At 36.5% G+C, this 25,859-nt stretch overlaps 1 protein-coding gene and 1 long non-coding RNA gene across 14 annotated transcripts in view; both read left to right on the top strand.

Annotated features, from left to right (window-relative positions):
- The window catches only part of add1 (adducin 1 (alpha)), a 52,536-nt gene extending 31,518 nt beyond the window's left edge, over positions 1-21,018 (top strand). For 2 of the 13 annotated variants that reach the window (XM_030151007.1, XM_030151005.1), the window contains exons 13-17: positions 1,732-1,818; positions 5,067-5,223; positions 7,022-7,369; positions 9,869-9,958; positions 18,865-21,018. In XM_030151007.1, coding sequence (XP_030006867.1) covers positions 1,732-1,818; positions 5,067-5,223; positions 7,022-7,369; positions 9,869-9,958; positions 18,865-19,169 — 987 coding nt within the window. In that variant the 3' untranslated portion in view covers positions 19,170-21,018. Of the gene's footprint in view, positions 1-1,731; positions 1,819-5,066; positions 5,224-7,021; positions 7,370-9,868; positions 9,959-13,350; positions 13,386-14,132; positions 14,149-16,959; positions 17,014-18,864 lie in introns of those variants that run through there. The other 11 variants (XM_030151017.1, XM_030151012.1, XM_030151008.1 and 8 more) reach the window with 8 other exon arrangements.
- Positions 1-25,859, top strand: part of LOC115430805 (uncharacterized) — a 636,483-nt gene that overhangs the window by 233,779 nt on the left and 376,845 nt on the right. The window lies entirely within an intron of this gene.

Below are 25,859 nucleotides of genomic sequence, written 5' to 3'. Positions count from 1 at the left end.
CTGATAGGCTTTTCTCAATACGCTCTCTTGTCTGTTCCTCTGATCTCACGACTTCATGAAATGTCAACAGTAGTACTCGAGTACAGTTTAATTTAAAAGTTTGCACAAACCAAGATCGGATGGAAGCTTAGCTTAAACCAAGGATGCACTGGTTGGTGACTCGTGTAGACTTGGCTGACAAATATCCCAGATGCATTTCGTGCTACTGTCAATTTGCTCTCGAAGGCAATAGCAGCTTCTGTGATGACTTAATTCAGAAATGTTCTATTGAGTAGATGACCGTCACCACATGATGTGATAGAATGTTGGACCATGTGAGAGGCAGAATAGCCAGACAATACAGTTTTATTAGCTTGATGGGTGATTTAACTAAATTTGTTGATACAGTTTTGAAGAATATATAAAGAGTCCATTTTGTGGTGGATTGTGGAAATATGTCAGGGAGTTGATGGTGGAAATACAGCAGAGCCGAGGGGTAAAGTTCATAAGTACGTAACTGTTCCAATAACAGAGACGTGTGTTCTTAGGAAGTCCATTCTCTCGGACTGTTCTTACCAAGACCGTAGTTGAGAAACACCTATAGCCTTTGTCCCTGGGACTGGAACAGTGACCTTGACCTTCAACCCTTGACCACCAAAACCTTTTCAGTTCATTCTAGAGTCCAAGTAAATGTTTATGTCAGATGCTAAGACATTATGTAAAGCTGTTTTTGAAATACCACATTTTAAACCTTCGTATTGTCTTATGTCCATGAATACATCGCATGTGTTTAACTTTTCAGAGTAGGTTGATGTAAACTCTATGCATCCCCATTCTAGTCTGTCAAAGTTGAGCAGTAGGAACAGAAGAACATAAACTAATGTGCAGTGCAGTGGTTTCCCTACACTTCTACTGAATGTAGCACTTCACAGATGTTTCATTTGTTTCTTGTGTGTGATAGGCGTTAGATCTGTGTATACTAAATAAAAACATCCAAAACTTTTCCGAATTTTACCTCAATTCTCTTAATCTCTTCTTATCGCCCAGCCCTAACATCTGAATTTTTTGTACTTTTTACTTGAATACTCATTTTTTTCAAGTAGCCTCCTTTGTACTTTAATACCATCTGAGTCATAGTGCACTGCAAAAATCAAAATCTTACCAAGTGTATTTTTCTCATTTCTAGTCAAAATATCTCATCACACTTAAAATAAGACATAATCACCTAAAGAGTAACTTTTCAGTGAGATATAAGAACTTATTTTTAGACAATAGATCTGGAAAATCTTATTTCAAGAATCTTACCAACATAATTTTCACTTGTTCTGTTTGCAGATTTTTTTGCGTAATTCAAGATTTGTTTGCTTAATTCGAACTAAAAAATCTGCCAATGGAACAAGTGAAAATTATGTTGGTAAGATTCGTGAAATAAGATTTTCCAGATCTATTGTCTAAAAATAAATTCTTACATCTCACTGAAAAGTTACTCTTTAGGTGATTATGTCTTATTTTAAGTCTGAGATATTTTGACTAGAAATGAGAAAAATACACTTGGTAAGATTTAGATTTTTGCAGTGTATCCAGACTTGTATGTGGATATATCCCAGTGCTCTTTACACCTTTGTATGGTGGAATGCTGTATGTGTGTGGATGTTTGCACACATCTGCTTGCCTGAAAGCCTCCCTGTTTCAATGTACTGGTGTCTTAAGAGCTGGGTTGTGCCCCTCCCCTCACTGGCTTTACTATTGCAGGACGCCCCTCTGTCTGACTGTACAGATACTATTGATGGCCTCGATGTGTCCGAGGGGTCCTATAGTCCTGCTAAATCAATTAGAAAGGTACTTACTGCTCCAGTCACTTTGCACTTGTCCCTCACATCATGCCTCCAAACCCCCACTCAGGCCGTCCCCATCTGTGCCTGTGTGGATGACGTCAACAGTAGCTAGAGCGACGGCGTTCTGGCTGCCGCAGCATGTGGCCTTGTCCTGTTTACATGTTGATGTACTGAGAGCTTTGGATTGAAATGAGTAAAAATAGACCCGCTTCTTTTCATCGCTAGTGTCATTAAGGTCAAGAGCAATTGATGCTGCTTTTGGAAAACTATTTTTATCCTGTTTAAACAGATTCAAGCTGTTGAGTTAAAAGACAGATCCAATGATGGTGCATTTCACTGCATGATGTATACGACCTAATTAACCACAGTTTGGTTATAGATAGATGCTCTTTACAGTGATGTAACTATTTTTTTTTTTTAATTTACTTTTTATTTTGTTTTTGAGAAAAACATAACACAAATACTTACACTAACAAACAATACAGAACAAACAAACAACGGGGGGGATGTAACTATTCTTATTGAAGACCTCGTCATATATGACCAATATGCATTTGATGTGTAGTCTTTTTTTTTTTTTTATATTAAAGCCTGAAAAATCTGAAGTTTTATTTCTTTTAGAAACTGGTATTACCACAATAGTATGTCAGCATTAGAAGTAAATACGAAAAACTGACAGATCTGATGTACATCCATGTAGAGATAAACCAGGCCAAAATTGTTCTAAAGTACAAATTAAGTTTGTTTTGAGTTCAGCGGAGTTGTCGTCTTCATTAGTAATTTGTTCAAACATCTTCCCTGACTGAACTACTGGTCTGATTCATTTCAAATTGTATATGTCAAATTGTATCTTCCTTTAGACAGTGTCTACAAAGTTTGTTCGCAGTTTTCAGAAATTTAGATTTTTATTTTTTTAATTATTGATGAATTTTGGAAATATAAAAAATGTGCATTTCCTTATAATGGACCATATTTTGATGGCTTATAACATGTAAATGGTTACAGATATCAGTATAGTTCCTACTGATCACTGATGGAAGTCATATATGGACTTTGATTTAATTAGTTGAGTTCTCTTCCAGTGAAAGTACCACCCACTTCTGTTGGGAGATTGATCTCCTGTATCCACACCACAGGACTGGAACACAGAACAGAACCTGACAACCTCACAAATCCAACTTATTGATTCTTTATAGAACATGCTGGTGAGATACAGGGACATTGGTCCTATTTTTATTGTTTTCAGCAAGCAATCATTTGGCAAATATGCAACTATGGATCCTCTTTTCCAGAAATTTCATGGATCTATAATTCATAAGTAATGATCTCTTTTTCTTGACCACTTATTTTTTACAGAGACATCAGTGCCATGTCCCATTGCGGAAACCTCAATATCTCAAAAACTAATGAAGATACGAGGCTAACATTTTGTATTTTTGGCTTAACATACAGTGGCAACTGTTGTACTTGTCTTTACTGTAGAAATATTTTTTGTAGGATAAAAAACACAGAGATTTAATTTTATTATTTTTATATTTTAGTCTTTTTTTTATATAAATACACAATTTCTGACAGTTTCAGAAGTTTGCAAGTAAGTGGCTTGTAATTTTAATATTCAGTTGGAATTGTGCGCTTAAAATAATAATAAAATATATTTTTTATCTTGTTCACACAAAATAATCTTAACCTTCTCAAAGTAATGAACTAATTTCTGATATCTTGTATCAATGTAATTTCTTTGTCAAAATAAGATAAATACGTTTTTAGCACAAGACGAGGTGTGTGTGAACAAGAAAACAAAGTATTCACTTTAAGGACCTTAGTGGCTCCTTAGGACTCACTGGTTCAGGTCAGCTGTTGTCCATTGGCTAAGGACTAAAATCAGACATGGTTCATTGAAGATGGTGTTGTTTCTTTTCAGTGGTTTTTATCAGAACATTGATTAGTTGTTGTATTATTCCTGATACAAACTATGGTTATTGTAGGACAAAAAATAACAGACACAAATATACAGGGTGTTCATGAAGTCTACAATTTAACAGATTTATTCCAACGCAAATGAATGGGCAAATGTGTGGAAATTATTGCAAAATGAAAAGCAGATATTGAAGATTTTTTTTTTTTGTGCCTAATTTAATCCACCTCTATATGGGACCATTAGTTGTACACTGCAAAAATATAAATCTTACCAAGTAAGATTTTCAAGATCTATTGTCTAAAAATAAGTTCTTATATCTTACAAGTTACTCTTTAGGTGATTGTCTTATTGTAAGTGTGATAAGATATTTTGACCAGAAATGAGAAAAATACACTAGGTAAGATTTTGATTTTTGCAGTGTATGAAGCACATCCAGACGGTACTGGATTTGTTTCCATGTTGTCTGTATCGGTCTCATCAATGGTGTCAATGACATCAGTGATCTTTTACTTCAGGTCGTTGATGTCCCATATCTTTGTTCGACACATGATATCTTTAACATAACCTCATAGAAAGAAAGTCTGCGTATCAGATTTTGTTTCAATAAACCTTAATACACATTGTACCTTTTCTTGAGGACTATCCAGTTCTAGGGGTTTATTTAACAGAACCTATTTCATCAACTGGGTTCCTGAAATACACTCATGCAATGTGATTAAAAACTTTGATAACCACTGAGTACATAAAACAAATGTGATTAACATCTCATCATTTGCTTTTGTAATTATTATTATTATAGCTTTTATTTAACCAGGAAAAAAAAAGTCATTCAGATTAAAAATCTCTTTTTCAAGAGTGTCCTAGCCAAGACAGCAGCAGGAGTTACACAAAATGGAAATCACAGCCATACATCCACACTAATATACATAAACACAATGAAAGTCAGTACTAAAAACAAACTTAAAACTGATAAGAACAGAGGTATAAAACATCACCATTATTGTAAAAGGTACTGAAAGTATAACAACAATGTTCCTTAAAAGCATCTCAAAGGCAAACCCAATTCAATCAATTGGAAAAACATCTACATCCACATACATAATACATTTTTTAAAGTGTAAAGAGACTTTGTGGACATCCTGTATAATATTCAACATCGGTTTAAGCATTTACTTTGTCTATAACAGCAGTTAATGAACCACATTTGGAGTTGTCAACTATCCAATTGTCAACTGTTCCTCTACAAATGTGCAACAGTGCAGCTTGACCCCCCCCCCCATATGCAGTGTCTTCATGAGTCATCTGTCTCTGTCCTTCCTCTGTATGTCCTGAAGGGGGAGCTGGTGACCGCATCCAAGGCCATCATTGAGAAGGAGTACCAGCCCAAGGTCATTGTGAGCAAACAGGGTCCCAACCCCTTCACCAAACTCACCGACCAGGAGCTGGAGGAGTACCGCAGGGAGGTGGAGCTCAAACAGAAAGGGCCTGAAGGTAAGAAAGGGCACTACACGAACAAAAACGCCCGACCTCCCATACAGCTTTTATTACTTATTGCTTTGAATCTTTTCAGCTCACACTAATTTCACCAGGAACTTTTAGTTATGTTACAAAGGTCGAATATACAAAGTGTGAGAACATTGTTACTTACCATATCATTTGAATATCCCCCTTAAAGGATCAATAAAGTATATTTTATCTCATTTATGGCTGCAAAGCACAATAAATAATATTAATGCCTGACTATTCATGTGATGTGTCCACAACTTCAAGATGGAGTTGGAGCCAATAAAAATCCATGATTCCTATGGATCCACTTTATCTGGAAATGAATGCAGATAGTCACCAAGTGTACCTTTTCATACTTAACAGAAAAGCAAGATATAAGTGGAGTTTTTGTGAGGTGTGGATGTTGGATTAGAGGCACTGGGAGGTCACCACAGTAAGCACAAATATAATACAAGGTTGTTCAAAAAGAATGAACCGATTTCATGACACATTGCTTCAGTTCTCAAGCATCATCATGGAATGAGTCAGTGACCATTCGAAAGAGGAGTTTTCGAAGTTTGAGCTTTTTTTAAATGAAAAAGTGCCCCAGCGATGGATTGGTGAGAAGGGGGCTCAAGACCTTGCTCTTTGTGCTTGGCCTGCGAGATCCCCAGACCTCACTGTGTGTGATTTTTTTTTTTTTTTCTCTTCTTGTGGGGATACGTAAAGATCACGTTTATGTTCCACCGCTACTCACTAACCTCGATGACCTTAAACACTGAATAACAACAGCAATCAACTCAGTGGATCGTGATATGCTGATACGCATCTGGGAGGAATTTGCTTATCACATTGATATGTCCGTGCTGCAGGTGGTGGCCACATTGAACACTTGTAAAACAGGAAATAAAAGTTGATTGTGAGTAGAATGCTTGTGACTTGGCTGAAGTTTTCTATTGCTTTTCCTGACTAAAATGTTGCGTAATGAGATCGGTTCAGTCTTTTAGAACAACCCTGTAGAATATTAGTTTTTGAGCAGTAAAATTGATTGAATTCATCTAGGGTTGTTGTTTTTTCCATTTTGATGCAGAAATCATCGTGAAATCCATATTTTAAAGCTGATATTCAAACATTAAACCAACAGAGTGGAAGTGCTGCAGGGTCTTCTTGGTGATTATCCACAGGTGCTCTTTGGAAACTTGTGGTGTATCTTCCTATTTAGAGTAAAAAAAATCCGCATAAGCATGCAAGATTTCAAAAAATATTCCAAGGCACACTGTAAGATTTGTGTAAAAATAAAATACCTTTATTACTCCATGACAATCTTTTAAAAGATAAATAAAGGCATTTTATTTTTACACAAATCCTACAGTGGGCCTTGGAATATTTTTTGAAATCTTGCATGCTTATGTGGATTTTTTGGACTCTGATATTTAAACATGTTTACAAGGGAGCATGTTCTTGATCTCAATCTTGTGTCTAAGGAAGTTCACACAACAGAGCAAGTCTTTCAGAGTCACATGAAAACACTGATGAGAACATTTTAACAGACATAGACTTCAGGGTTTCCCTTCAGGAAATGGAAATGTTTTGACATTTTATCTAAACAGTCATAGTCCATGGACATTTTTACAAAGTGTCTTTGATGTATGATGTGTGTCATTTCATTTTGTTGTCGGCATAAATTTTTTGTAGTTATTTATTCGTAGAATCATGTAAAAAAAACAAAAAAGCAAAACAAATGCAGTTCAGAATGTCCAGAATGTGATGTTATTTCTCCGCACACTCGCATGCACATTCACAGTCCAGGGAAAAGCTGAAGGCAGGGAGGGATCGGCCTCCACCCTGCCCTGTCCTGAGTCTGAGTCCACACTGGGGGGACACACCCCAGTCTCCTCGTCTCTCCCATCTGCGACAGACTCTCCTAACTTAGAGAAACTCCGGCTCACTCCGGCCGCCCCGGCGGCCACTCCGGCCTCTGAGCCGGACTCCTCTTCCCTTGCGGGGACGGCTTCAGATGACGTATTTGCAGTTGGAGATGAGGTTTTTTCAGCTCCAAATTCCCCCCAGATGGAGTTCCACAGCGCCGTGCTGCGAGCCCTCAGCAGGGAGCCGATAGTGGTCGATGCAGCTGAAGCTGATGAGGCCACAGGTACACCAGATGAAGCGGAGTCACACTGAAACGCTGGCCCTCCACTTCCCTCCCCCTTCTCGCTCAGCCCTGGCCCATCTCACTACATACCTCTGCAATGGGGAGTCTGGGGGTCCCCGCCTGTTGTGTCCTCTCCTTTTCCTGGGGGTTCGGAGTCTGCTGCCATTGTTTCACCATGAGCAAGCACCCTCCTTATCCACAGTGCTTGATATTTTGTTCCCTTCCCTGTTCTCTGATGTCTTGTCCAAAGGCATCAGAGCTGTGGCAGATCAGATAACGTCTCTGCAGTTTGATTGGAGGAGGAGCTGAGGAGAGGGGATGGAAGGGGGAGAATCTGGTGATGTGTTCAATCCATCCCCTCTCACTCATCGTACTCAGACCTCATGTTTCAAAGTGCTTCTGCTTCGGAGCTTTGTGCTAATCTTTTGAGGAAGCTATGTCTGAGCTCAGTCATCCAATCAGATCAATCCCATGTGTGGATCCGAACACTGTCGTCCCTCTTCTCTTCCTTCTAACCTGTCCTGGATAGATCTCTGTCAGTATCCACTCTCCACTCTGTGCCTCTGACTGTTTTCATGGAAACTAATGGTTGTTTGGGTTTGTTTGCCTCTTTGGGACATTTTAAGGTTGACATTCACTGGAGATTGTTTGACAGAGTTTTCAGTGTCCTCCTGATTAAGGCTTAAGGCTTTGTCCCTGATTTGGTTGTGTGTGCTCTTCTTGTTTTGTTTTTTTTTCTTTCCTTTTTCCTTGTGTCGCAATGTTTTAGCCACCGGCAAGATTTCCTAAGACTAAATATTGGTTCAACTACAGAAGTTAATCATGTTCTTATGATTGTACTAATGACACACTCTTTAAAATAGAGATGCACTGATTGCTAATGTCTTGGTTGAGGCTGATTTGTTGAATATGATACTTAAGATTTTGGCCAGTTCCAATATTGTTGACATTATTGTTTAATGGAAAATTCCAGTGTACATGTTACAGGACCTTGTCTCACACTCAAACAAACTAATCTCTGTATAAAGTTCTCCAGGTTAATAGACTTAGTTTTTGTTATACAAATAAAACCTAACTAGACTTAAATCATTAAATTAGCTCTCTAGAGCATAGTGTTACCCATGGGAAACAGAGAGTGTTTTATTTAAGCCCCGTGCCCAAATAAATGTGAACATAAATGATGCCAACCACTCAGTGTTTCAACGAGTATAAAATATTAATCCAATAAGATGTAAGAGTCACTATCAAGGGATTTGAAGGCAGGACGTCCTTTAATGACACATGGTGTGAGAAGAAGGTAAGAATATTTGCCCTAGTGTTTAAATGTAAAATGACAAACTGGAAATGGTAAAATACATGTGTGTAGAAGTTGCAGGGAGGGTTTTTCACATTTTATAAGTATTTTTTGTTATTTTACATGCACAGAAATTCATTTTTTCTTTTCGTTGCTCTTGGGCAATGTTGTGCAACAAGGGGTAGTTCTTGAGGGAGACTTTCCTAACATTGTGTTTAAATGTAATCATATTATTTCATGTATTTATGCACAAAACTAGCTGTAAATGCAATGGTATTTTTTATTCTTAGTGAATTTTACTTATTTAGTGATACATAAATTATTTGAGTGAATCAGTAAATGATGTTGAATAATTTTCAGTATGTACCATCACAATATGTGCAGTAGAGGGTTAGGCTAATTGTCATAATTGTTAAATTATTATTTCTCTCAACTTTTGAGGTTAAGTCATCTCAAGTTAAAGTTGAAGAAACAAAACTGTATAAAAGACATATCAAGATGAAAATTTCTTCAAAGACACAACGAGCAAAAAACAATGTGGTCGATGTCAAATTGTGATGATACAAAAAACTGTCTGGTTGTTGTCATCAAAATGAGTAAAAGTAAGACTAAGATATGTTTTTCTCTCACTTTTTTTTTTAACTTTATAGAACTTTTCAACATTTATTGAACTTTTCATTTAACAAATATAACATTTTTGATTTCCAGTAATGTGTTCATAATACAAAGATTGACACCAGACATAATAAACAAACAGAACCCATGGAGGGAAAAAAAGGCAATACAAACAAAACATGCATAACAAGACAGTAAACAGTGCATTCTTGTACATTCTTTCACCTTTTTGGTTAATTTTGTGAGCCAAAAACACAATGTGCCAATGATATTTAAGGAAATATAAAATTATATTGTGATAAATATTACTATTTTAATGCCCAGTCCTGTCTCCCACCTAATCTAGTATGTTACTGCAGCTATTTTTAGAGAACGTCCTCACTGACATGTACACTGAAGTCATATTACCATCTATGTGTCCAAGTGAATGAACAGAATGAGACATGGAATGGATCAGTCTATGGTCACGGTCAATCTGTCGGTGCATCTCTGCTTTAAATCACTTCACTTTTAATCATCTGTAGACATGCTTAGTGTTAATATGTAGATTAAAGTGTGACTTACTCCTTTTTCTACTAATATTCTTTCAGACCCAGAGCAACTAGTAGAGCCTGAAGAAGAGGCTAAAGAGCAGAAACCCACCTCTACCCCCCCCAGTACCCCGGTCAGAGCAGAGGAAGGTAGGTTGTCCTGACCTATCCGACTGGGCACAGCCCACATCTTGCCCTGCTTCAGCATGGGTTTGCCTCTGGTCCTGTGAGTGGGGGGTTTCTAAGGTCCACAGAAGGAATGTGGAGGCTCCTGCCCATCCATCTGCCTCTCTGTCTTGGGGTCTGCTCATGTTGTGGTCTTTAATAATACTACTACTGTGCTGTGCTGTGTTATCTGTAATAATGGGCCAAGAGGTTTTGACAATCTGTCATCATGCTGTTTTTTTTAAACCTTTATTTAACCAGGAAAAAAAGTCTTGTTGAGATTAAAATCTCTTTTTCAAGAGTGTCCTGGTCAAGACAGCAGCAGCAGAAGTTACAGACAATAGAGATTTCATCCATACATCCACACTAAAAACAATAAAATAAAATAAAAACATAGTAAAACTCAGTTCTAAAACCATACATGAAACACTAAACTAAAATCATACATGTAAAACACCATCAATGAATCTAAAGGGACTGAAAGTATAATCAACAATGTTCCTTAACTCTTTAAGTGCCAGACAGTTAAGGGGCTAATAAGTCTTAAAAGTGCCACAGAATTTGGCCGTTTTTCAGTATTTCGCGTCGTTTTTATAATATTTGAAGAATCCTGCAGGAAACCGCTCGGTAACATCCGACCGATTGCTAATTAGATTCAAAACGCACCGGACGCAGCCGATTCATTATTGATTGTAATTTGCATAATAATAATAATAATAATAATAATAATCTTTATTTATATAGCACTTTTCATACATTAAAAACTGTAGCACAAAGTGCTTTACATATCAGTTTAAAAATCAGTACCGCCCCCCACCCACACCCACCCGCACACACACACACACACACACATATACATGCAAACCCACAAGCTCACACATACTTAAGAAGACTGACTGAGCACGGGTAGACCAGAACAAAAATGTACAAGTAAAAGTAAAACATCAATTTAGGAGGCGCTGTCTCAGGGAGCCGTCCGCACCAGGAGGCAGCCGCCGACCCCAGCGACCAGGCACCAGCCACACAGCCCCGCATCCCAACTAGTGGGAGAAGGCCAACTGGGACCCCCACCCACCAGAAAGGAGCGGACCCCAGTGAGAGAAGGCGCCACAGCCCCCGGAGTCCACAGCCGCCCCCCGGCATGGAGGGCTCCCTCTGATGAAACACCGGAGAATAAGAAACATTAAAAAGATATAAAAATATTATTCGGTCGCGTGACCTCAAATTCCCGTCTGCTTGGTCTCAAAAGGGGGACACAGAAAGAACGTCATCGAAATGTGAGAAAGAAATGGGGGTGGATGGTTTGTTTGTACACAAATATGGTGTGTTCTCCAAAGCCGATATGATCGGCCCGTGGCACTTTACAGGTTGTTTTCGTAAAACCGATTTAATCGGCCCATGGCACTGAAAGTGTTAAAAGCATCTCAAAACAGAACCTGATTGATTCAATTGAAATGTCACAATAAATTGTGATAAAATGTTAAGCACAGACACTCTGTTGGAACTGTAATGTACTTAAATGTCATTTTTAATCATTAATTGGCCCCTAATCATTTTTTTTTTATTTCTAAAAATCAAAAAGTGCAATGTTCTCATATTTCATGAGTCTCTCACAGAGAAGCCTATTCACTCAATAATTCAATATTTTTGTACTTATTTAATACATTTGGCCAAATGTATCAGGACATTAGCCGTTTGAAATATTGTCTATCAAAGCTATGTATAATTAATATGATTTTTTAAAAAATATAACATGCATTTAGTTAAAGATGCACAACATACACAGTGTATATACATATAGAGAGAATGGATTCAACATTTGTCTGAGGCATTGGTCTGAGGCAGTTCTACACTAGGTCAGGGTACGAATTAACTCAAGTAGAGAAATACTGATGAATCCAGTATTCATGTGTGATATGTTCACACACCATAGACTTTATATAGCAGCTGTGAACTCTGGTACTGGGTTCTGGTCTGGTGTTTTGAAGTTACCAGAGGAGCACAAAGGGTGAGCTAATGCTAAACTGCTAGTCTACGGACATGGTTCACTCAAACACTGAACAGTAAAATCATTTGACAGTATTGGTAGTGCAACTCATTCACCACAACTATAGACTATCAGGAAAAAATACATTTGAGTAAATAAATATAAGTTCTGTTGGCCTGAAAACTTATTTTTTCCCCATTGTTTTTATTGCAGTTTTTGGTTTTTCATTCAGCAAAACAAACGGTGTCTTCAAAAAACTAGACACAAAACAAAACATACACAACAAGCTCTTACATGAGAAATAAAAAAACAAAAACATAGGTTAATACAGAAGGTGGTAGGTCAGACTTACAATGTACAGGAATCACATTTATGAATATCATTTAAGTACAACAGTCCTTTTAATAGGGTAGAAAACAGGTCCAGTTCAATATAGTTCAGAAATGGGCACCATACTCTGTAGAACTGATCCACACTGTTATGTATGGTATTGGTAAGATATTCAAGGGGGATCAGTTCAAAAAGTATTTTACACCAACTGCAGACAGAAGGAATCTTGTCACTGACCCACTGGAAAAGAATATTTTTCCTTGCAGCAAATGTTAGAATATTGTGTTGGCTTGAAAACTTCTTAATAGGGCATTTGAACATGGACCACCAGAACACTTAAAGGGTCCAACTATCATGAATGAGACCAGACTGACACCTGGAAAAACATGACCCAGTATTTTTACAGAAAAGTCAACACAAGTATATGGGAGCCAGGACCGTTTAGAGCAGCATCTAGTGGACATGAGTGATATTACATTTGAAACACATACATTGTTACTCAAAGACCCAAATGTGTGGGTCAGTCTGAGGAAATGTTAAGACCCTAGGGTAGACTTTTTAATATTTCTTGTTTTTTTTTTTTTTGCTTTAATTTTCTCCCTCTTGGTCTTTATTACTATTGAATTACACCTGTGTCAGCGCTGTCATCCATAATGAAACAATGACTGGATACAAACCCAAACTCATAATGCTTCATCATTTACCATTGTGTTCAATTCAATCCAGTCTTGTTTAGTAGAAGAAAGGTGAAGTAGCTTTGATCACAGGTGTAATCCAATACCACAAATGTTGTTGAATAACATGTCTCTTGATGTATGGTATCTCCTTTACCCCTTCACTTCCATTCTCCATCTTTTTGGGGTTTATTAAGAATGGTTCCCAACCATTCTTTCAAAATAAAATCTCCTGGTGTTTTCTTTTCTCTATTTGTCATCTATTTTGATTTCCTTTTTTTTTTTTTTTTTTTTTTTTTTAAACACAGTGCCTGTGGTTTGATCTGCATAGACATTTGTTTTTTCTACTTGTGCTTTTTCTTCTTTGTGGCTGCGATTACAATCAGGAGATGGAAATACAAAAGAGTACCTGTTGCCATAGTAAGTATGTACTGTTCCACCTGCCTCACCACCACCACCACCCCCCCAGTTCCCCGTCACCTCCACACCTGTGTTCGACCATCTCCTCCTTGTTTTTCTGTGCATGGCTGAAGTAGCTCAAACTGACCTGTGGTCTGTACTAACCCATACGCCGGGGTTTGGGACTGTTCCAAAATTAATCTCTGAACTCTTTTGAAACTCTTTTCCTGAAGTCGATCGGGGTTATTTCAGAGCCTCTTCCTCTTTTGTCATTTGCGATTCAGACTTTTCCTGTTTTTAAAATAAAGGCTATAATTATGAATGAATAGTCAGGATGATTTTTTATTTATTTATTTATTAAGTGGGGACTGTGGAGGAAAATTAACACTGACGCTAACTCAGGCACATTTACATGTTTATACTGAAATGGAATGTATAAATGTGTTTATTAATGTGCACTGTCCCGCCTAAATAAAGATACATACATACATACATGAAACTCCATGGTCAGTTTCAGTGTAAAACAGTAGTAATAGTTGTTTTTATTATGTTTTCTTGATAATCCCAGTCTGGACAAAAGTGGAGGAGGTTTCTGGAGTAAACCCTACGATGTGCTAAACATTCCTCTAACTTCCTTCAATGATCTACTCCAAATAACCAACCACTTTTGCACCTCTGCACATTCTGTCAATGGTAAATGACTGTGTTTTATTGTCCCACTGGAAAAATCAGGTAATGTTTGACATGTCGAATGTCACTTGTCTTCCAGATGAGTCCTTCACCAGGTACTTCAGTGTTATATTTTGGGTGTTGCTTTTTAACTCGCTGCTCTTTGGCTTCGCTCACGGTTAAATTTGCTGTTGGTTAAAGGTGGAAAGACAGTGAAAGACAGCCCGACGCTTGGCTTGCGTGGTGTTCAGTCGCCATTTTTATCTGTTTGTCTGTCTGTGTGTTCGATCTCACCCCTGACGGAAGAGATCTGAAACTGAAGCGGGTGTGTTACGCTTTCTGAGATGTGGAGAAAAGGTGTCTGGCATTAGCTGGCGCAGCATGTCAACAAGGGCAGAATATGTTTGGCACCTGAATGCACCATGTGGGCTTGTATTGGACCGCTGATCTCTGAGGTCCTGTTGGAGTAAACCTAGTGGATCCAGCGCTTGTGCTTCTGTATATTTTCCTGGGGGTATTTAAAGCAACAAAATAATGTCAATATCAGTCAATCTTTTTTTTTTTTTTTCAGTTGTGCAGAAATGGAAAATTTGTGTGTAGTGTCATATGCCAGATTCCTAGTGATCAGAGAAACCAGTTAAAGGTGCAGGTTTTGTGTTTTTGAAGTATTGGCATTAGTAGAGTTGTTGTTGGATAATGGTTTTATGGCTAAGGTGGGCTTCAAGAAAATAATGAATGAAAAAATCAAAATCACACTTGGATTTTTTTCAGTTAGTTTGAGGAAATCCAGTGTTAATCATATGTTGTACATATATGGAACTGTTATTATTGTTATTTGGTTGGATTTTTAAAATACACTATCAGTCGACTTCTGTCCTGTAGCATTTTCTCGACCTGCGAAAGATAATTTTAAAAAAAAATCCAAAACAAAATGGCCAAAATAATGCAAGTATGACTATATTTGTGTTCATATGTCTGATATGGTTTAACCACACTTGCTGAAGTAGCCTCTTCTCTAGTCTTGGTTAACAATATGACACAATATAATTATATTATACGTATATTGTACAATATTCACTCATTTATACGACATATGCACATATATGTGCTTGTGTTCCGTTTCTTCAGTGGTTTTGTTTTACTGTGTGTTTTAGGGTCAAAACAGGGGGAATAACTCAAAAAGACAAGGAGAGGATTTGGAGTTTGAGAGGTTTTTACTAAATAAAACACTTAGAATGTACATCAGTAAAAGATTTAGGATGTTAAACATGAACTGTGAACTGGAACACACTGAGCAAGAACAAGGATTTGACTTTGGGCCCAGTAGTTTTTGTTTTAGGCTCTATTTTCTAAATCAGTCCAGCATCTGATTGAACTCCAAAAAGCAGTTACATGGTCAAAAACACAGGAAAAAAAGGATAAAGATGACAACACTGCAAACAACAGTAAAAACAAAAAACAAAAGGAAAAAAAAGCCCACAGTCTATTTTTACAGTGAGTCGCTCTCATTCACTGCTCTGTGTTTTGCCCCCCCCCATTCCACAGGCAGTGGGGTGTGCACTGAGCATGCTCAGATGTCTATGGAAAGGACAAGGTCTATTCTGTCAGCATGTTTTGAAATGTTATTATGAATATTTAAAATAAATCATACATTCATAATGTTCAGGGGCTTATTTAGTTAAAATGCCACTTTTCCATGGGTGGGATGTTAGACACAAGAAACAAGTTTGTCAAGTTAAACCTTTACTTATAGTGGGCCACATTTTAATGGTTTATAATGTGGAAATGGTCACAGATATCATATATATATATATATATATATATATATATATATATATATATATATATATATATATATATATATAGTTACTATTGATCACTGATAGAAGTCATATATGAATTCCTCTAGTGAAAGTACCACCCACTTCTGTTGGGACATTGATCTGCATCCAGACCACAGGACTGGAACACAGACAGAACCTGACAACCTCACAAATTCAACTTGTTATTGATTCTTTTCGTTTTTTTGTAATCAAATGTTTTTATTGATTTTAAATTTCAGTTTACAAGAATAAACAAACAATTTCAACATTACACAACAAAACGTGTACACTGCACCTACATTACACACAGAACATACCCCCCCCCCCCCCACTTTCCCACCCTTATTACCCTCCTTGTGGGACACACAATCTGGTATTGAGTGTCTGACAAATAAATTACAAATCAAAACAACTAAATGAACAGAGCATTAATCAGGATTACAAACTGGACATATAAAGTTACCATAGATGAGAGTCTCAAAAGTCATGACAACAGTTTCTGAACATCTTCAGCTTTTTTCCACATCTCCAGTGTTCTAAGCTTAGCATTATTAATATGGGCTGATGACCACTCCCAAACTTGTTATTGATTCTTGATAGAACATGCCGGTGAGTTACAGGGACACTTTTATATTTATTTATGTCACTGATTATTAATTATTGACATTCTATCCTATACCTTTTTCACTCAAGATTTAAGAAGTTTCTGTTGAACCACAAGAAACACCTACTGTGAGGAAGGGGTAGTAGAAGGTGACTGGCCTCTAGGAAAATGGCATATGAGATCAGAGACTGACCCCAGTAGAGTCAACTACAGCAGGAGCCACTAACCACCAGCTGATTTTCATTTGTCAGTGTTTTCTAAGTGGACACATATGAACTCTGTATAAGTAGAACAGGCATGGGATGGTGTGTCGTTAACTTCTGCAGTGAATCCTGTTCACGTTTAACGCTGTGCTCTGGTTTAATCCATGCTCCTTACGAGTTTAAAGAATATTACAGCTGTATTCCTTTACTTGTCAGGTGTTTTTGCTGGAATCACTGAAACCTCTTTGGTGTGTTTGTTTGTGCTGCAGCCATGTTCTGTTATGTTTGTACACACAGGGTTCATTTGAACAAAAGGACTGCATTGGTAAAGTTTTCCCTGTTGAAATGAAGGTAACGTTGAAATGACCGGCATCCGCTCTGACCGTCAGCAAAGAATGAAATAACAAAAAAGGAAATTATTATTAATAGGGGTGTGTATTGCCAAGAATCTGGCGATATGATACAAATCACAATACTGAGATCACGATACGATATATCACGATATATCATGATAGTGTTAAAAAGGCAATTTTTTGTTTCTTTCTTTTTTAAACGATTATTTCCTTGAATAATTGAATTACACCAGAAATATGTGCAAATACTAAACATATTTTTATTTGATCAGAACAAGATCTAATGCTATATCACAAAATGGTCCTGTGTTCAAACTTAAATTATGTTTTACAGACATTACAGTTTAAGATCTTGTTCAAATGTTCATGTTCTTTTAGTTCATAACTAACATCATAACATTATTTTTGTGCGATCCTGTTGAGCCGCATTATGTAATAAATTCCCATTATGTAATAAAAGTTCAAAATGTAATAAGAATGTCACGTCATCTTGTGATAAAGCCGCATTATGTAATAAGCTGACGCATTTTGTAATAAACTACGTCAACGCATTATATAGTAAATTTTTTACATTGTTAAAGACACTTTCCCGAGTATTTTTTTTTTTTTTTCCAGCTGCCATAGACACTTTATATTGATCGAAATATATTCAGCAAAATACATTTTAGTTGCAAGTTAGCCACCAAAGGTGTGGCAGTTTAGCTCTTTTTTATATCCAGAAATGTTGTTTACATTGTTAAAGACACTTTCCTGAGGTTTTTTTATTTTTTTTCAACTGGCATAGACACCTTATATTGATCAAAATATTTAAATTTTCCTTAAAAAGGTTCTGTTTAGAAATAAAGCCATTTATTGTTCAACATCAGCATTTTCTACTTTGTGTGTGCATGTTGGAGTGTGTGTACTAATTGCGAATGTAATGGTAATAGGTAGGCTATCATTAGCACTACTACAACTACTAATCTGCAGGGCCACTTCAATTAAAGAGAGCAAAAAAATCTATTTGAGTGTCGTTATTACGTAATGAACCATGTTATTACATTTTCCTGAAAATAAAAATGTGTCAAAAGCATTTTGTAATAAATTTCTCAAATTGTAACAACTTACTACATAATGCGAAAAAATTTACTACATAATGCATTGAGGTAGTTTATTACAAAATGCGTCAGTTTATTACATAGTGCGGCTTTATTACAAGATGACGTGACATTCTTGTTACATTTTGAACTTTTATTACATAATGGGAATTTATTACATAATGCGGCTCAACAAATCCCAACAAAGGAACTAACATTATTTAATAAGAGTGTTAAATGATAATAAATAAAACATAAACAAAGAAGAAAAACAAAAATGAACCTCCACAGTATCTACCTAAAAATATCGATCAGTACTTTTTAATATCGATACAGTATTGTGAAATGAAATATCGCAATATATTGCAGAACCGATATTTTCTTACACCCCTAATTATTACTATAGTTATTGTTACTATTAGCGATAAGACAAAGTCTAATCCACGCATAAGTGTAAGGGAGCTGGCATCTGTTTGGCTTTAGATCTAAAGAAGTATGAGGTGATGTGTACAGTTGTTTTTGTGTGTTTGAGTCTTGGTTTTTGACACTAATGTCGCTTGTATGTGTTACACTTTATGGTTCAGAAGCTCATATTTGTCTGGTTTAACACTGTCCCGGTTGGAGATATATCTATGTAGTAGGTGAAGTGCTGACCCGTTTGGTAGAAAGTCGTCCTTTTTGTGTGTGTGTGCGTGTGTGTACCCACCTATCAGCGCAGATGGCTCAGCTGTTCACCTCAGGTCGTTAACCCTTTCCCCTCCGTCCCCCTCCAGAGTCCCTGCCTGAACAGACCTTTAAGGATGAGAGCGACGCCGCCACCCTGAGACAGACCCTCCCCGATTTAACGCCCGACGACCCCTCCGACGCCCCGGCCCTCCCCAACGAAGACCCCGCTGCGCCGGCCTCCACCTCCACCCCGACCCCGGCCCCTGCAGGGGACGCCGCAGAGGGGGAAGAACCTGCCGACGCTGGCGACCAGGACGGAGACGAGTCCCCCAGCAAATCCCCTTCCAAAAAGAAAAAGAAGTTCCGCACTCCTTCCTTCCTCAAGAAAAACAAAAAAAAGACAGAGTCCTAGAGGGGATAATCGGATCAGTCCTCAACACCAACCCCTCCCCTTCTTCCTCTTTCGCTTTATTTTTCGTCCGCTACCATTATCGCCCTCTTCGATCCAGCTGCATTTACACTTAGTTCTGCTTTTTTTTTATTGTTTCGATATTGTTTGTCACTGGCTTATTAACCTATTTTTCCTCGTTAGTGTGTGCCAACTTTGTATACAGTGTAAAAATAACTGATTGCATAAAGGTTTTTTGATAATTAGGGGCTTTTAGTTGTGAGTGAGTGCTGCATTGGGTCTTGTCCACTCCATCTGGCCTTTTATGCATGTTTATACCTAAAGGGTCTCGCATTCGATGGGAGGTTTTAGGGGTTTGACTGCCCTTATTTTTTTTTTTTTTTTTTAAAGGAGTATTAACTGTTGTAACCACTAGAATGTAATGGGATTATATCAGAATATGTCCAAGTGTCTTTTCAAATCAATGAATGCAAAAAGAGAAGCTTGTATTCTGTAAATTCTGACAGATTTACAAATTGCATCACTTCACCTCCAAAGCTGCGCTCCCTCTTCAGTACATGTTAGCGGGACAGAGCTAATGTTGGGATTTTCTTACTTTTTTTTTTTTTTTTTTTTTTTTTTTAAGCCAATGGGAAGTTGCAGTGTTTTAAAGTCAATCATACTGCTTTAATCAAACCACAATAAAGTTGAATCCCGTCTGGATGTAGGCTGACCAATACTTTTACATGCCTTAATTTACAGGTATGTTGTATATTAGTTTTTAACCTTATTATATATATATATATATGGATGTGGATGGAATTGGTAAAAGTCTGCAGATGATGTCGTCTGAAACTAGTGGCATTCAGATTGTTATCCAGGAAGTGTCCATGAGCTTTGTTGCTGGAAAATCTCATGTATTTTACAACTGCCTGTTTTTAGTGTGAAGGAATGTGGAAAAACAAGGTCTTCGTTTGGGGTTTTTACTTTTTTTTTTTCTTTTTTTTTTTTTGTGTGATTTGTTCCCACAGAAACAGTGGGAAAAAAAAAACTCATTTATATAGATATATAATACACATTTTTTAAAATTTGATTTAATTTTTAAAGCCTTCTCTTGTCATGTAGATTGAGCTGTGACTACTTGCTGTGAGAGAGCACTGTGAATCCTTTCTAATCCACTGTATGGGAACTCTTACCACACATTACACTTACATTTGTCATAGAAATAGACTAATAAAATAGATAGTTTTTACATAAGTGGTGGTTACAAAGCTGCGTGATCAGACTCCCCTCCTGTGTTCAACTCCACTCGTTGGATGCCAGTTTGATTCCACTTGCAGTAAAGACACAATGTACACTGGAGAAGCAATTTTATTTTCTAATTTTCTTTTTTTTTTTTTGTTTTTATGTCACTGATGTCTAACCGATGGTATGGTTGCAGATGAGCTGTGCTTTAAGGACATTAACACCACTCGTTTCTTTGTAACCTGTGTTCATTTGACCTGTTTCACATCTACATATAAGCTGAGAACTCCTGATGGACTGCATGTGTCGACTGCTTCTAGAGCTTGTACTGTAACTACCCCCTTTTTTATTTGAGGTCTGTTTTATTTTAGCTTTACTGTGCTGGTAAATACTAAACTAAACTCCTCGTAGTCATGTTTGAATTGGACTTGACCACACATCTGTTTTTTTTTTGTTTTGTTTTGTTTTTTCGTATCACAGCCACGATGGTTTGTACTCTCTGTCTGAACTTTATTCCAATGTAAGCGTGTCTCATCATTATCTCATATACAGACTAAATACTTCCACAGTTGTTTCTTTTCATGGTTCTGTCTTTTACAACCATGAATAAAAAACACTACCTTCAAAGACAGATGTTTGTGTTATTTTCTTTTTTTTGTAATTATCTTTTTATTATTTTTTTTCAGGCGGCGTTATTGTTATCAGCATTTTACATCATGTATATAACTTCTATATATGTAAAGTAAAACAAACAAAAAGACAAAAACATACTCATACAGGGGAGCAATGACAGAAATAGTAAAAAATATATACACTCACCCATAATAGAGTAAATGGGAAAAGGGTATATTTCCCATTCCATTCTTTCCTTCCAGAAACCCTTTTCCCCTGTATAACATTTTTTTTATACTTTAAATTATACATTAACATAAACATGTACTTAGACACAAGGAACCACACAGACACAATACAAAAAGAAAGTTATACTACTAACCAATTAAACACAAAAAAGAGAAAAATAGATAAATAATACTATCAACTCCTCTTTACAATGCTCAGGGCTGATTAAGAGGTAATATAATGTATGCTAACAACAAATTTCTTCATCAAAAAGACATAGGAGACAGCAGGACACTCTTGTGTGACAGTAGAGAAAAAAGGATTCCATTGTTGATAAATTAATTTGTCCACGAACAGAAAACTTAATCTTTTCCAACTTTAAAAAAAGTAAGTCATGCACCCATCGCACTGGACATTTAAAGTGTGTAGCATGCACCAAGGGTTTCCATGGATCTATATGCACGTTACTATTATCAAGTAAAATCAGCTCTTAATAGTGTTACAAAATCAACCCAGTTCTTCCAATAATTGCTGAATTTGTCTGAATCCAGTTTGACAGAGAAAGTCATCTTCTCCATCCTATAGGCGTCACATATAACCTCTATTCAGTCTATTTTGGGTGCATTTTTTTTTTAGCTGTTTCCTACTGATAGCTTTTTTACCTGCCACTGACAGTATTCTGAATAGATATTTATCCTGTGAGTTAATTATCCCCTGGTTCTCTTTTCCCAGTAGTTTCAGTGTTATTTTCACAGTTGCTCTCAGTCCTTTCCTCTACTCCATCCTCACATACAATAGGCAGATGTACTTTATTTATTCCAAACTGGGAAATTACAGTATAGCAACAGCATGACACCCATACAATAGAAATAGAGTATCAAAGAAAACATGAGTAAAGAAAGAAATACAACACAAGAGGAAACGCTATATTAGTCGGGGAGCCAAAGTCTCAAAAATGGGTTGAACCTGGCATGGTCTGCCATACTTTTTATTTGTGTTTTTTTGTTAATTTTGATCCTAAGGACCAATAATTGGAGGGTCTGCTCTGCTGGAAATATCGCAAAAAAAATAAAATTGTGGCCTTATTAGTGTATGTACTCCTCATTTTTTGATATAAAATTCAGTCCTCAGTGGGCTGGGTAAGCTGTCAATAAATGCATTCAGGATGCAAAAAACACATATGGTGACAACCTTCAATGAAAAAATAATTCTTAAAACACATTTCTGCATGATTTTGGCTCAATTTAATGTAAAAAAAAATTAGGCGTTTTCTCATTTTTTTCCAATATTTTCAACTTTACTTCATTGGCAATCAACTATTCCCCCAAGTTATGACATCAGCTGATATGCCATTCTTTTCACCAAACACTATACTCATTCCACAGAAAAAATTATAAAAATCCAACCAAAATCAGTGAATCTGTTATGCTTTCTCCACTCGTTGGCAATACAGGCCCAGAACCTTGATAGAATTTTAAGATACTCTCAAAATTCTGAAAGACATTCTGGATATTTAACATGGTTGTTAATGTCCACATTATTAAAAATTATGGTCTAGGCATCTTTTTAATTTCAACATAACTCTTCTTCCAATAGAAACGTGCCACACAAGAAATTGAAATACAACAAAATGACTTTATTATGTCATTATTTTATTGCCTTAAACGGGTGGCACACTGCAGATACTGCTCTGGGAATAAACCTTCACCCTCACCACCTGAGAAGACAGCAAAAAAGACTGACAGGGAGGGTTAAACAGCATTGTAATAAAAGATGCCCCCCACCCCCACCCTCTAACACACACACATGCACGCAGCCTACTTAGTGAATATGCTGGAAAGATTGCTTTATGGGGCAACTCTACTTACGTATGTTCAGATGAATGAACACAAACTTTTCTACACACACTGTGGCTGAGTGTGGATGTCAAATGTACTGTACTTTAAAGTTGCAATAAAATGAGTCGACCATTCCAGTAACATGATCTGATTAGATGATAGAGATTAACCCTCAAAGACCTGAAGAGCTGCAAGAAAAATGTTTAGCAACTTTCAATACATATAAATAATACAACTAAAATGCAGTTTTTCAGCTTTTCATTGTCATCAGTTGTGTTGTTTTGGAAGCAGCACTGCAGCACTGATTCATCTGTTAAACCCATGTAGTGTTTGTTGCTTGTTTTTATGATCAATTAATGATATATTTTTCTTCAGTATTCTCTTTTTTTATATAATAAGCTTTGATTTTAAACATCTACATGACGCATAAGTTAAATATAGGAAAATACCTGATTGTCACTAAAAATGCAAAGGGTATTATTACCATGAATGGTGATAAATCACTTAGGAAAGGTTGAATGTTTAAAAAAAAATCATTTGTAAGTGACCACAAACACAATTGTATGTCATTATGGGTTACATCTTTCTTTAAGGGTTAAATATCTTCTTTGATAGATATCCTATCACAATTTAGCAAAACTATGGCATGTCTTTGTCTTATATTTTGTTTTGCCTTGGCATGTAACTTGCTGTCGTGTCCTATTTATCTGAAGTTTTACTGTGTGAGCACAAATAGTTGTGGGTCACTGACATCCTGTTGAATCTCCTGTAAGTTCTGCTGCACCTGTTGGGGTGGGGCAAGTTTCAGCTCAACGGCACCGAAAAATGAGTTTCACTGAGATCAGACTCTCAGTGTAGTTGATCCATGTCCAACAAAAGAGATCCTCACTCCACACTAATGTGAGAAATACATACTGAGCGAATAACAACAGAATTGGAATCTCTTGTTCAGTCTACCCTGTCCTCTTCACTATTCTCTCCTCATTTCTCTCACCTCTTCTGTTCAATCCTCCACTCTCCTCTTCACTCAACTCTTTACTGTCCTTTCCAATCCTATGCACTGAAGATGAAACAACCATATATAAGGTGATGACAATATTTGCCAAATTTATTTATTATTTATTTATGTATTATTTATTTGCCAAATCAAACCACTTATAATTTATCTTATTTATTTACTGGTTTATGTAATAGGGATCATGCGTATTAATTAACATTGCTGTATGCTGTAAATATGCCAGAATTAGTAAAATAACTACTTTTCATCTGCAGTCCCTAGGCACGTATTATAAAAAATGGCCAACATTCAAGCAACACTCATTCAATATAAATCCAAAGATACACATAATAATGACATACACATCACAAAAACAAACTAAACAAGAACAACAACAATAAGCAAGAAGAGGGCATAAACTGACAAGCATATAAATTAATTAGCTTATTTATTCATCTAAGATTTCTATAAACATGTATAATATGTATTTTATATTATTATTGCAAGTTAATAAGTTGCTTATTCACTTTAGAGATCATACTTTGGCTAAAATAACAATTTAAAATCTTTATATCCCTAAACCTACAGGGTGGGGAAGCAAAATTTACAATGAACATTTAGTTTTTTCTCAGCAGGCACTACGTCAATTGTTTTGAAACCACATATATTGATGTCATAATCATACCTAACACTATTATCCATACCTTTTCAGAAACTTTTGCCCATATGAGTAATCAGGAAAGCAAACGTCAAAGAGTGTGTGATTTGCTGAATGCACTCGTCACACCAAAAGAGATTTCAAAAATAGTTGGAGTGTCCATAAAGACTGTTTATAATGGAAAGAAGAGAATGACTATGAGCAAAACTATTACGAGAAAGTCTGGAAGATACTGTTAAAGAAGAATGGGAGAAGTTGTCACCCGAATATTTGAGGAACACTTGCGCAAGTTTCAGGAAGCGTGTGAAGGCAGTTATTGAGAAAGAAGGAGGACACAGAATAAAAACATTTTCTATTATGTCAGTTTTCTTGTGGCAAATAAATTCTCATGACTTTCAATAAACTAATTGGTCATACACTGTCTTTCAATCCCTGCCTCAAAATATTGTAAATTTTGCTTCCCCACCCTGTACATATCATGTTAACTGCTAGCCTTAGCATGCTAAACTAATCGCTTGGCTAAGCTAACTTGATAAGATTGACCAGAAATAATTTATGAAATAAACTCAATTGTTACTATAAAAAAAGACCTTTATTACTTCTTTTGTAATATTTAAGTGATACATGTACAAAATTCAGGCTTCAGTACCTAAAAAATACATAACTAGTAATCAAGTATAGCTGCTATAGCATTAGCTAATTACAGACACAGATATGACTAGCTAGCTTAGATATTGATAATATGCATGCAAATAACATTTAAATATGTAAATTGTAAATAAAAGGACATCCTTAAATTAGATCTTGTCACATACAGATTGTAGGCTATGCTTTATAACACTTAAAGCTATACCGTATGATGTGACATTTTTACACTTTTCTTTTGTCATCTTAAAATGCTCCTAATAAGTGTGAGTCAAACTAAAATGTAAAAGAAATCCACCAGGTATTAAAACCCAAAAATGTTTAATTCTCATATATTGCTCATAATTCTGATAAAATTCTGACCAATCATTTTATTTGGTCCAAATGAAATAATTGGCCGAACCTGGCAGAGCCTCCTGTCAATCATCCATTACGGCCGTCCACATCTGATCCATTATCGCTGTCTCCGCATCCAATATGTGTCCCTCTGA

Source organism: Sphaeramia orbicularis, chromosome 12 (assembly GCF_902148855.1).
Source record: "Sphaeramia orbicularis chromosome 12, fSphaOr1.1, whole genome shotgun sequence".
NCBI classification, from domain to species: Eukaryota; Metazoa; Chordata; class Actinopteri; order Kurtiformes; family Apogonidae; genus Sphaeramia; species Sphaeramia orbicularis.
This window is presented reverse-complemented; position numbering and strand designations above follow the sequence as displayed.